The 13958-nt window shown below is 34.4% G+C and overlaps 1 protein-coding gene across 1 annotated transcript in view; it reads right to left on the reverse strand.

Annotated features, from left to right (window-relative positions):
- Window positions 1–1219: 1219 nt before the first annotated feature.
- The window catches only part of LOC144452063 (rap guanine nucleotide exchange factor 6-like), a 69813-nt gene continuing 57074 nt past the window's right edge, over window positions 1220–13958 (reverse strand). The window contains exons 2-4 of the mRNA XM_078143074.1: window positions 2952–3079; window positions 2347–2430; window positions 1220–1223 (exon numbers count right to left, since the gene is read on the reverse strand). Of these exons, the coding sequence (XP_077999200.1) occupies window positions 1220–1223; window positions 2347–2430; window positions 2952–3079 (216 nt within the window). The remainder of the gene's footprint in view (window positions 1224–2346; window positions 2431–2951; window positions 3080–13958) is intronic.

Genomic DNA, 13958 nt, shown 5'->3' on the forward strand with positions numbered 1-13958 from the left:
ACAAAATATTTTGTCTGGAAATAGTGAAAATTTAATAGTAATAATTCTGATGTCGGCAAAAACTCAGAAATGAAACTCAAAAACATCTACATTTTGGGGAGAAAATCCGTAAAAAAAAATGAAAAATAAGAAATATGAAATTATGTTACGTCTATGAATTTCATTATCATAAATTCTTAAGATGTTAAATGCTGATATCAATATTTCTGATTTTAATTTTTACCGTACGATAAAAATCTAACTGGAATGATTTGATGGCTTCTGTGAATCATTTCTAGCTCCTAATGATCTAACGACTACTACTCAACAGGGAAAAAAAAAAACAGCTCTGGGCAACATTATGAACGCATATCAGACATTCCTGCGGTTTTAATAACAAGACTTTATGTATTTTCACTGGCCATGCCATCTGTGTCCTGGAGTAATCTTTACGAATAACCTTTGATATTTCATTATGAAATTGAACAACCTTCACTTCCTGATGATGTAAATGTAATATTACTGATCACATAATGCTACTTTCACTTGTGCGCCGGAACTCATTTCAACAAATCTATTTTTCTTTCTTCGCTGATATGAACCAAACGAACCGCAAGAGTGTAGTTTTGACTTCTCTTAATCCCCATATTGTATATAGAAGTCAATCTTTTCAGTAAAACGTCGGTTTATGATTCCGTGCTCACAGCAGCGTGGACTATATACATGATATGATTTTTATTCATAACAAATATGCCAATCAAGACTGACTTTGCACATGAATGGTACTAAATAAATATTTCCATTTTTGGCAAAAAAATTCAACTTCGGACAATAGAGATCATCATGGTGTACTATGTAGATGAAAAATCGTGACATCATTTCTTGTTTGTAGATTTTCAACATTTGTTCCCCAAAGTTTCTCTAGTAAATTACATACATGTAGTTACTATATAAATATCATTTGGTATATTTTAGCAATAACTAGCAATACAAATCTACTAACTATGACCAACGATAGAACAAGAATGAACTTCAAGTGCAATCAAAGAGAACCATACAAATGTAACTGATAAACTAGCAATAACTAGCAATGACTAGCAATGCAACCCATAAACTAACTATGGTCAACAATTTGAAGTTCAACTACAATCAAAGAGTTCCATAACTGATAAACTGACACAAACCAGCGATAAAATTCACTAACTATAAGTATGACCAATATTTGGAATACGAATGAAGTTCAACTGCAATCAAAGAGAACCATAAGGCCTAAAAAATATAATTGTTTGGTTCCGGTTACCTGACCCCCACCTAGTTTATCACTGCCGACCCTAAACTTTTTTTTTACGTATTTGAGAAAAAATAATAAAATCACAAAAATTGTGAAATCTCACGAGAAATAGTGGATGCAGACTCTGCAATCAACTTAAAAAGACAATATAAAACTGTTCTCCCAATCTGTAATGGCTGTAGGAAGAAATAAATAACACAGACCATTTGGAAAACAATGGAAAACCTGAGCTAGACACTAACACAGAAAAAAAATGTACCTACCCACCTATTCTAAAATTGAGAGTAACCGGAACCACACAATATTTTTTTATTAGGCCTAACTGATAAACTGGCAAGAACTAACATAAAATCCGTTAGCCAAGACCATAATCTTTCACAATCATCAGACGTGTAAATCAAATAAATCTATGTCAACAAAACGGTAGCAACACACTCCTAACATTTTACAGTTGTAATAAATAAAGTGAGCATAAATCTTTACAGGTGCAACTTGTCTAAAACTCGGTGAGCATTAATTTTTTTTTTGTGGTAATATCACCCAAACTATGTACGTATTGCTATATCACCCAAACTAATGTGTCAATCCTCATTGCATTCCAAAAAGTGACAAACAGACATGGAAAGTTTCAACTTCTGATATTTGTCAAGTCTACGCAGTCAGAATACTGATGTGTAGGTGTCCCAGTCAGCGAGAATTGTATATCAAACAAGAATGCAAGTCACAAGCTGGAGTACACAGCAATTCCAACCACATATTACATTGCCAGTAATTTGCCATCTACGATAAATATCATGAGATCTTCCAAGTTTTCGCCTCCCAGATATCAACTTGTCTACACCAAAATAGAAGACTTTTTTTCTTATCAGATGGTTGCTATGGTTACACTCAAAAGTAACCTTGGAGGTAAACAATTTCGTTTTCACTTTTATGCCTGATTTAAACACGCGTAATACACAAAGCTTTGAGAATAGGATGAAATAGGTTTCTTTTGAAGGCTTGGCGCAAGATATGTGTTTCCTTGGTTACGATCACTGTATGATAAAGAAAAAAGCCAAATTTATATTTCGTCTTACCTGCTTCGGGGTAAGTACATAGATCCATCGATAAATACTGATCCTGTCAGTAGAATAAACCAGGATGCACTCAGGTCGTCACGACTACGAAGAAGATAAAAATGAAATTAAAAGTGTTATTTACCAAGATGAAATAAAGATATGTTACAATTTTATGACTCAGGATTATAGATTTCATCCCTAGAGTCATTTATATTCTCAGCCTTGTGTTTTGAATATCAACTATGGGAAGAGTGATGAACCACAATACTGCCCTCTGGTGGTGTGGGGACGTAGCTGTAGTATACTGCCCTCTAGTGTTGAAATGGGCCAGGAGATCCAGATATGGGAAAAATTTTGCTTCTTACAAAGTGGCTATGATTCTTATCAAATCCATACAATTTGAGCTCTTCAAAACATTATTCTCATATTATTTTGGCTCATGAATTTCGCTTTTGTCTCATTTTTTCTGTCTTATTTTTTCTGTCTTATGAAAATTTTGTAAGTGTTCATAATTGTTACTGATTAATTTGTCTTTCAGATACAACAGGCCATCACCTTGCTAATCATATTTGACTGAGCAAACATGTTATACTGCCCTCATGAGTTGATAATTGGAAACTTACCAATAGAGTATGTCATTAGCATCATGAAATTCATATCGGATAGTTTTACATATTGCCCTTAACGCTGGTTCCCGCAGCGAATTCAGTGCTTCCATTCCATGGAGCTGGGAATATATGTATTGCAAGTCCTGCAAAATGATGAAAAGAAAAAATCTTGTAAATAAACAGGAAATAAAACAAGGAAATGCGTGATAAATGAAACATGTAACCCTTCTTATCAAAGTAACAAACAACATACCAAGTGATTTGTGATTTGTTTTAATCCCACAATGCAATGCTCAGAGTTGATGATGCTCATGCAATATCAAATCTACAAATGCATTGTGGGTCATAGCCTCCAGCCTCTGCATTTTGGTTCAACATGAATATTGTTAAATATTTAGAAAACCTGTCACTTTTGTGACAAATTTCCTTTCTTCATGCCCTTTTTGTCAAGCTGGGTGTATTTGTGCAACACCTGTAGAATTAGTACATGTATTAGCTGGAAGTGTAGAGACTGTAAGATCTGTCATCATGGCATACCTTAGTTACAGACTAGCGGAAGTATAGACTGAAAGGTATGTTGTGTCGCTCTGCCATGTCATGGCGTACCTTACAGACTAGCGGAAGTGTAACACCACACTTTATAGCACTTGTGGTAGACATTATTTGTATGGGCTTTTTGTACTTATATCCATATACAGTATGCAATATATACGTATCAGTACTATCACATTGGGTTCTAGCAAAAAGAGACGCAGGTACAAATGTTTTGATTTTCAGTCCTGCTATTTTTCAACGCCTCACAAAAAAACAACAATTGACAAGACATCTACTCTACTAAGAGACATCACGATAACAGCTACATTGTTGTCTTTTCAGTAAAAATGAGATCAGACACTAAAAAGTCAAGTTCAAATTCAGTTGACATGGAATATTGCATTAAAAGTCTTTAGGCCTTGATCACATTTCAATTAAAATGCGAGTGACAGACAAGATCACACAGTCCCAAATTTGCATAAAGGGGAATGTTTCAATCCCAGGTCATCGCATTAGTGTTATTTTAATCTGGGATTAAATGGGATCACATTTTTGTTCTGGACAAACTTTTTCAACTGCTCTGCCAGAAAACTTTTTTTCACTCCGACAGTTTGATCCTAATCCATACATATGCTGGGCCTCACAGATTACTACACTCTCTCACAGCCTTGGGAGCATTGCTAGCAGAAACGGCTGTTTTGTATGTACCGATATCTACCGCATAATTGTACTCTAATATGGTTGTACTTTGCATCCTCATCGACTACATAGGACTAACCATTCGCCGACGTGTTACAACTACATTTGTATTTGGTGTGTAGGTGTACAGGCCAGTGAAAATTAACACATATTTATTAAGCTTTCAGCAGTACATCTCCAAACATTACTGTCAAACACATTTGCCTAAAACATCACATAAAAACTGATAACAAATTCTGACAGACGATTCAAGGTGATGAGCGAGGTCACAAGACTGAGATGGGAGGGGGTGGGAGCAAAGACAACAAACCAAATTTTATCCACAGCATGATAAAAAGACTGCAATAACACAACTTATTTATGTAACCTTCACAGAACATCTTTTAGAATGTAAAACTGTACATGTCTATCCCTACAGACTGATCTCCCTACTTACTACTCTGTCATCAAACTTTTTATGCATCTCTCTACCCTATATCAGCTCTACATTTTTATTCAGACTTCACTCGCTGTCAACTAATTACGTATTCAAAGCATAACGTTCAGTGAAAAAGACAGATTACCTGGGCATACCACTTACATTTTTGCATTAGACTTAGGTGAGATAAGCCACACTAGTGGAAATGTCAGCGACAAAAGGCTGCATACAATAAATGTCACACAACAAGTACCTTATCTTTTCACAAGCAGCCATCTTTAACAATAAATTATCATACACATATTTCCGCATAAATTTTCAATTTTACTTTTTTTTTCAAATCCATTTGGGCCAAGAGTGATCAGAAATAGTTTTTTCTTGTATCACATTTATTTTAGTCAACTGGATTTTATATTGTTTTTTTTTTTTAAATTTAATTTTTTTTGAGATTTAAATAGGGTTGACGTACACTGACAAGAAATCATGGTGTTTTTTTTTTATAATTTTGAAATTTTTGCTTATTTTGAAATTCGTTTTAGTGAAAACCGAACAGACGATTCCTTTTTAATCATTAACCCTTTGTAAATGCAAGAAAAGGAAACTCAAAAAAATGCAGGAAAAGGAAACAAAATTTTTTAAAATTCTGAAGTATTTCCTTCTGTAAGATGATCACACTACTAAATTGTGAAATGAAGAAATGGCATTCTTTCACTAATTCCAAACATTTACAAAACTGTATATTAATGTTGGCATACAACAAAGTTCACCATAATTTGTTGTACACCAAAATCAAATTATTAAAGTAACTTAATACCAAGACAATCTTGAAATTATTATCTTTTTTGAAGAAACCCAATTATGATTATTGTTTCAACTGGTCATTTATTAGGTGAGCATCATATCAATGCAATACAGCCTAAAGGCAAGATATCAGTATAGCGCCCTCTAGAGTCAAGTACATTGAAAATAGTAAAATATGACCAACATAAAATTTTGTTTCATCATGCACAAATTCATCTGCATAACTCTAAATTAACAGTTTTTCTGCTTCATTCCCGCTCTAGATGCACACTGATTTTTTAGGTCATGCAAACACAAAAAATTCACAGTAGTTTTCATATTTTAAGTATTTTATAACGATAATATTTACTATACTATTCAACGAAATATAATAATTTTTTTTTGCAAAGATCTGTGAATCTTATACCCCAGAGGGGGAATTTGGTACAACTTGTAGAAGAATTTCCCAGGCCTTGTACGATAATTTTTTTAAGTAAAATAGCAACATGCGTAGTTGGGAAACCGTAATAGAATAGATTCTATTTGCTGAGCTACCAGAAATATGTGTACTAACTATTGTCTCTTTCAAACTTATTTGTGTTTCATTCAGAAAAAGTCTTGCACTTTCGCTATCTATTCTCCCATTAGCATTATTATTTCATCCTTTCCTTTCTGACACAGAATTACTCAACTGTGGCCACTGTAATCCTAAGATCTCTGATCATGGAGAAAATTACCATATGGTTTATGTAAATTTTAAACTACGCTTACCGACTCTGATCTCGTATTATGCGAAATAAAGACTACGTTATTATTCTCGGCTTTTGGTAAGTTTTACCAGAAGCAATAAAACAAAAGTAGACAGAATGGAAATCACTCAAATAGGATTATTAATGAGAGGATAAGAAAACAATACAAAACAGAATTACCCTTTTGAATTGAACTTACAGTAATTCCGACATGTAACAGGCTTTAAATAGATCTCAGACAACCTACTGATAACACAAACCTTTCTTGTTGTGGGTAAAATTATCAAAAAAAAAAATTGTTTTCTTCTGAGTCACCACATATAGTGAGAAATTGGGGAACATTAAATTTTGATGGGTTACTGAAAATTTTAATACTGTGTGTCAATCACATGACAACTGGCTTAGAGGGAATACTGATAACCACATAGTAAGGGACTGGGGTACATCAAATTTTGGTGTGTCGTAAGGAACTTGTGCGTGTCAGTGGCACATCAAATTGGCTGAGAGTGAGAGCTCATTGGTCACCATATAGTAAAGGATAGGGAATACCAAATGCTGGTCTGTCACAAGAAATTGATTTGTGTCGATAACATGACAATTGGCTTAGAGGGAATACTAGTCACCACACAGTAAAAGACAGGGGAACATAAAATTTCTGTATCACAGCGAACTTTTGCTTGTCAGTGGTGCACCAAATTGACTGAAAGTGCTCACTGCTGGACACTATGATATAGTAAAGGGTTTGGGGAATACCAAATTTTGGTGTATCACAAGATTGCTGTACATCAGTAGCATGTCACAATGACATGGAAGACACACTTGTTACCACATAGTTACAGGATAGGGGGAACATCAAATATTTACACCACAATAAATTGATGTGTGTCTGTCAGTCGCTCATCAAGGCATACTGTAGACAACCAAGAAGGACTGGAGATAAGAATTCTACGACAGAATGAATTTTCTTCACAGTGATTGTAACATTTGCTGGTTATGCCATTTTTGATACATCTTTCTCAAAACTGATCTTGTGTAAAGGTCTTGCAGTTCCTGTTTTATTAATCAGGGCTTACAGAATGTATCATTGTACTTTTAGAAATCTAAATTAGTTATTTCTGCAGAGTAATGTCGACATTTTAAGTTCTTCCTGAGTTAACAGCGTTGACCTGTTGCAGGAAGCAGAGGTACATGTAACAACAAGATTAGTACAAGATTAGTTGAACACTAAGCTCTGAACCACTGAATAGGGTCAAGAATTACAGGATTTATATTCCACATTCACAGCACAAGATTTTCATTTAACCTTTTCAAGTTTTCTTTTCTTTCTATTTTCAAAAAGAGTTAGAGCAACTCTTAGTTGCCCCCCCCCCTCAAAAAAAAAGTTGCTAAACTGTTGCATTCAGTTACATCCAATGATAAACATGCCAAAGAAACTAAAGTTACCTCATGTCAGACATCTATAACTTTTACAAGTTTGTCAATTTTCAACATCTTGTTTGTTGACAATCATGGCTACATGTGACTATCATACAGGGATCTCCCCACTTTAATTGAAGTCCTGGACGATATTAATATTCATGACCTAATTAACCTTGATCTTGTGATTACACAAGAAACCATACATGCTATCAGAACTTATCTCTCTCTGCCTGTGACCTGGGTTCTAAGTGTTTTTTTATTGAAATTGTTGGGTACAAGATCTGAAAAAAGACTCACAAAACTGTTCAATAACTGTTACTGCTGACATGGCATCTACATGTCTACGGCTATCATGCAGGCAAATCCAATATAACCACACAGACATTAAAAGCACAAACTTTACCACAAAAGCTAAATCCTCATTTGACCTCTAGTGACCTCAGAAACCACCAAATAGCATAACTTCCTTGTATGATACACAAGATAAATTATTGACACAGAAATTACCAACAGCGGCTCAAAATACCAACCTTGCATAATCCTGACAAACTTATTTCATTTCTGCATGAGTTCCTCACCTCAACATGCAATATAAACGTCCAATTTGATTAATAGTCGATCTTATTATCTTCGTTTTCCATATTTACCTTAAATTTCCCTAGGGATAGATCTTCCTGGGAATTCAGGATTGATGAAGGAATGTTTCCCTGTGGCAGACCAGGAACGGCTGGGGCTGGATTTGGTTTTTAATTACGAACGTTTCTGATTTTGTTTTGATTACATTAGTCGTGGCTATGACTTGATAGCTACACTCTAACAAGGAATTAACTAAATCTTTGAATCTAATTCCTTCAAATTAAAACATCAACATTAACAATAAATTGCTGATAGGTGGAATTTCTAAGAAAACAGATCCTTTTTTTAGCTTATGAGGTAAAGATTAAATGGTTGATAATATGGCCATATTAAATACATTTTACGTTGTACATTACAGTTTTTGGAATGAGGTATCCTTAATTGGATATGGCCATATTTAAAATAAAATAAGTTGTATATTACTTTTTTGACTTTCTAAGAAAACCTTTTTATATTATCTCAGATACAGATTAAATGGATGATAATATGGCCATATTAGATAAATTTTAAGTTGTATATCATAGTTTTTGGAATTTTTAAAGAAATTTTTTTTAATATGAGGTACAGATTAATAGCAAGATAACATAGCCATATTAAATAAATTTTATGTTGTACATTGCATTTTTTGTCATAAAACTCACAGGAGATTTTTATGATATTTCTCGGGGAATGCAACTGCAGAAATTTAAAGTTTTTGTAATAATTACATTTGACAAAGTAATTTTATCATTTTACTTCACTTTTTTTTTCTAAAATGATTGAAAAAAAAATATGCATACATAGTCCAGTCAGTTTTATTTACACAAGGAGCTATTTTTAGATATTACTGTCCAGTCAGATATTTTCACTTTGTTTGACTTGTCATGTCCAAATAATCCAGCTCTGTACCGGTAAGTTTCCATGACAACAACAAGAATTTGGTGACATTATTACTTGCATATTTACAAAGCTTGATGTTTACAGTTTGTACAAATCTGGACGCGAACCATGAGAAGGAAATATATAACGCTCAAATACAATAGTTGTAACTTGTGCATGTATTTCTTGGAAGCACACCACCAAATATCAAAGGATTTGTCTTTTACATGTAATCACAGCTGTAAAACAATACATTTTTCCTTCTTTGCTCATAGGCTATCATTTGCAATCCTATCGTTTCCACAATTTGTCACCTATATAGCCCTTCTAATGTCATTTTCAAAGTAATCCTGTTTATCGATTATCATGATGTTTCAAAAACTGACAGACTACAATTTTTATCCCTCCATAGAAATTGAAAACCACACCTGAAAAAATATTGACCTTGATAAAATATTGCTGAATGACTCAGATTTTTCTGGAGAAAAGATATTACAAACAACAAGAAAACAAATTGTAAGATTAATATTAAAAGGACAAACTCCCTTTTTAACTTAAAGAAAGGCCCATGAATCAATCCCAGGTTCTCACATTACTGTTATCTTATAAGTGGAGCTATAAGGATATATGATGGGATTATTTTTTTTTTTACTTCCAACCAGCATTTTCTACAACTCTGCCAGACAGCAGTTTTTCTCACCAAAATGTTAAACCTTGATATGATCTGGCCTGTTTCCAATGTTACAATCCTGGGTCACCCTGTAAGTGTTAGCTGTGTCTCAGAGCAATTTTTCAATAGTTCTGCCAGACAACTGTTTTTCTTGTCCAAATTTTAAACCTAAGCTGACATTGGCCTTTAACTCTTCAATATTGAGATGCCAAAAAAATGCAAACAAAATGTTTGTGACATAAATAACTATAGACCTGTTGCTGGTTCCAAGATGCATTGTGTGTCTCCCCCATACAACATCATGTATTCTGTACGTACAGGAGGGGTTGCACGTACTACTCTGGGGGATAGTTATCACGTGACTGTACCCTGGGTTTATCAGTAATATCCTTCTCTGTTGCTGATGACATTCAATGCGAGTTTGTTCTATAAAATCACTCCTAATTAAAGAAGTCAACATGTCTTTCCATTATTTTACGATGAAACTGTTATTTCAAATGAAATAAAAGATAAAACAACGCCGAAACATGACAACATAGGCAACGTCATCTCATGCATTTGCATCATGGAACCAGAACCAGAAAAAGGTCTATTTCTGAACTTTGATATACTGTTCACGTGCCATTAGTTGGTTGCATACTTCAGAAATACGACCTTTGTTCACTAACCCAAATTTACACGGAAGGTTATTTATTCATGGCATCAGTTATCATACGGATTGTTTTCATTGTTTCATTAGAATCTAGATATCAAATACCACGGCCTTACAATCTTTCTAGTCGACTATTGTTGTCAGCCACTTGTTGTTGGCTGACAATGACAAGGTAAACAATGAGACTGAAGTCCAACCTTTTCATACTAACTGTTCCATTACAACGGAATGTAACTCTGCCCTGCACTGGAGCACTTTGCTGTTGACAGACTTTTTTTACAACCACTTGTCAGTTGAAAGCACCTTGCCATATTTAAATGGTACTTACAAATTCCGCCCCCTTTTTGTGTGACTTGCAGGTCGTATTTTCAATGGTGCGTGCATGGCTTGAAGACGGACAACAAAAACCTGCAACAGTTGCAGTGATTGTCAATTCATGCTTACAATATAAAGCAGTGTGCCCTTGTGAAAAAGAGCGTTTTTGGTTTTCTTTTGCGAGTCAAAGTGATGGAAACTGGTTTCTCGTAAATCATCACATGGTGAGGAATATTTATATTAAAGAAAACAAAAAACATGATCCAAAATTGATACAACAAAATAAAAAATACGGGCAAAGTTGTAATATTTTTGTCGAAATCACACAAAATACTAATACAGATTTCCTTACTGATAGCAAACCTAGTAACAAAACAGAAAATATTCGAATGCAAAAAAAATTCCAAATTTTCAAAACAATTTTGCTAAATTATTTGTAAAATTCAGTTTCTAAAAAGTGTGGGAACTGTTAATCTCCTTCAGCTGACCATGATAGACTGAAAAGTCTCTGTTTTAAATTGTGTTGCCTTTAGACAAGGCAATTACTGACCTATATACAGAGACAGAGTCTGGGTCATCAACCACAGTTTTACATTACACTAAAACATTGTTCACTTATTATGTCAAGATACGTTAGCTCACAAAGTACACTGGTGTACAAGACCACACCATTATGGGCAAACAAACAATGGCTTCCATAGCTACTGATGGCATACGTGTAAGGTCCTGTGTTTTTTTGAAGGGGTCTACTAAAGTGGGTAAAATCTACCCAGATACTTTACTACGGTTCCCACCACAATTTTAGTACCAGGTATGAAAATATAAACAAATTTTGTCAATAATTTCCCATAGATATTTTACTAGGGTTTCATACCATATATTTGGTATGGGGTAACATATATGTAAATTTATGTTATTTTATTGGAAGTTTCCCTCCGTTCACAAATCATAACAAAGACATTATGATCTACCACATAGACAATATCTGCACCATTTCTGCTAAGGTTACCTGGTAACTAAGGCAAACTTTGGTAAAAGTTGCATGGATTTTCTACATTTTTTACCATAATTTTACTGGTGTTTGAGAACGCCAGTACAGTGACCAAGGATCCTAGAGAGGTAGAGAGATTTCACCTACTTACCGTCCTTAGCACGAACACTAATTTGGCAAAAACTTAAGATATGTAGTTCTTTCTAGGTCTAACACCAGACAACAGTACATGTCACATGAACTGGCCCAACTGGACATCAAAAGTCACAAGTTTCAGCATCAAAACCAGAAATACAAGATTCTACATTGTTGTCTCGTTGGATCTGCGTTTGTCTGTTTGTGGTTTCAACACCACAGGAAGGAGACCCTTCTCAGCACATATACAATTATAATAACTTCCATCTGTACCTAATGGTTGAGTCACTATTTCGCGATATCTCTGTACTTCCCTGGTTATTTCCTTGCACTGCCAGACTACGATAAGAAACCCACTTTCACACAACACAACATAATGAATTCCTTGTTGTTTTCGACCACATGTTATAATTTTATCGATAACGTACGAGGAACCTGGGTAACATCTGTGTAAACTTAAGGAAATGACTGCTCCAAAAATTACATTTGTTTGGATTTGTTTCGGTGTTTCAATGCAATGTCCATATGAAAATAAAGACTTTTTTTTATAAATTTGATGATGATTCTTAATTTATAAATTGAGCCTACAACCACCATCCCCACCCCACGAAAAAATGCTAACTGAAAAGTTTGTTATTCTATGTACAATAACAAACATTTCACACATTTTTTTTATTTTTCGCAATTTATTGAGTTACAAACTTTGACTTTATATATGTTCTTTCACATTCTGTTTTCAAGTAGAAAAACATAGTAAAGTTATTTTATGAATAAAATCCACAATAAATACCCAAATGTCATCAACATGGCCAATTTAAAACCCCCTCACATCTTATCTATGCTAGCTATGTTGACACTGCCGTAAAAGTACTTTCTAGTGAGTTGGACGTTACAAATAAAAATGTTCCTCACTAAGAATGTAGCTTTTCGGCTGACAATTTCATAATTTGGAAGACACATGCAAACAAATATGAGAGTTTGTTGAGAGAAAAGTTATATTGTAAAATTTGAAGACTTAGTTATTTCATAAAAGTTCAACTTTATAATTGTACTGGTCAAAATTTGATGGAAATTTTTTCAACAAGCAAACAGATCCCATATGTTCTCCTCCTGGTGATGTCTCTATATAGAAACTAAAGAAGGCGATACTGGCCTCTAACAGTGAGCCCTCTTGTGAACAAATTCGAGAGCTTCACTATCCAAGAACACTGCATTAGTTTGAAACCTCTAACTGCTGCGGTATCTCTAACCACTATGGGTTGTAATTTTTATTAATTTTCATCCACAAACAACTTAATTGCCTATCATGAATTTTTTATCCATACATGGATATTTTTCTTTCGCTGCTGTGTTCGAAGTTGGTAGTCTAATTTGACAGCTGACAGCTGCCTGGCTCTATGAACTCCATATAAAATAAATAACACCTTCTGTATATCTTAAAAGCAGTGCAGTGTGACCACTCAGCTCCGTCTTAGTTGGGGTCAAGCTATTCACCTACCCCACACTGGTTTTAATACAGACCATACAAACTGGCTCCATCAATGAGGTACCCGCCTCTAGGCTCCAACAAAATTAGAAATCCATTCAGCAGAAAAAACTTGTCTTAATCACGGTAATAGCTAATATTAAACTCGTATCCATATAAGTTTGTAATTAATTGATGAGCAGGTTGGCTCCACATTTTACGACTAGCCAAAACATGACAAAGATATGCTAATGATATGCTAATAATGTAATTTACCAATCTGTTACATCTCACTATGATATGTTGTCGATGTAGAAAAACGTTCACTGTACCATAACATTTAAAACATATCATGCATTATTAATAGTGGCATGGCTCCAAGCGAAGGTCTCTGTCTGTTCTACCCAAGTTTTAAAATTCTACTAATGGTCCAGCGCACGTCATGTTTCGTGATGATAATTTACGAATGGTCCACGGTGTGACGCCATGACCAACTCAAACATGTAGGCGTATTAAATCAATTTTAACATTGCTGTAAATTACTAGACATCGTTCATTATTTTTCGCTTGGAATTAACTTTCATTACTTTTCCCTGGGGTCTCGTTTTTAACCATGTACAACCTAAAATAACACTTCCTGAAACTAATAGAATATCTTTCATGGGGATTTTCAAAATTATAGCAATCCGTGAGGGGATGGT

Source organism: Glandiceps talaboti, chromosome 22 (genome assembly GCF_964340395.1).
Source record: "Glandiceps talaboti chromosome 22, keGlaTala1.1, whole genome shotgun sequence".
NCBI lineage: Eukaryota > Metazoa > Hemichordata > Enteropneusta > Spengelidae > Glandiceps > Glandiceps talaboti.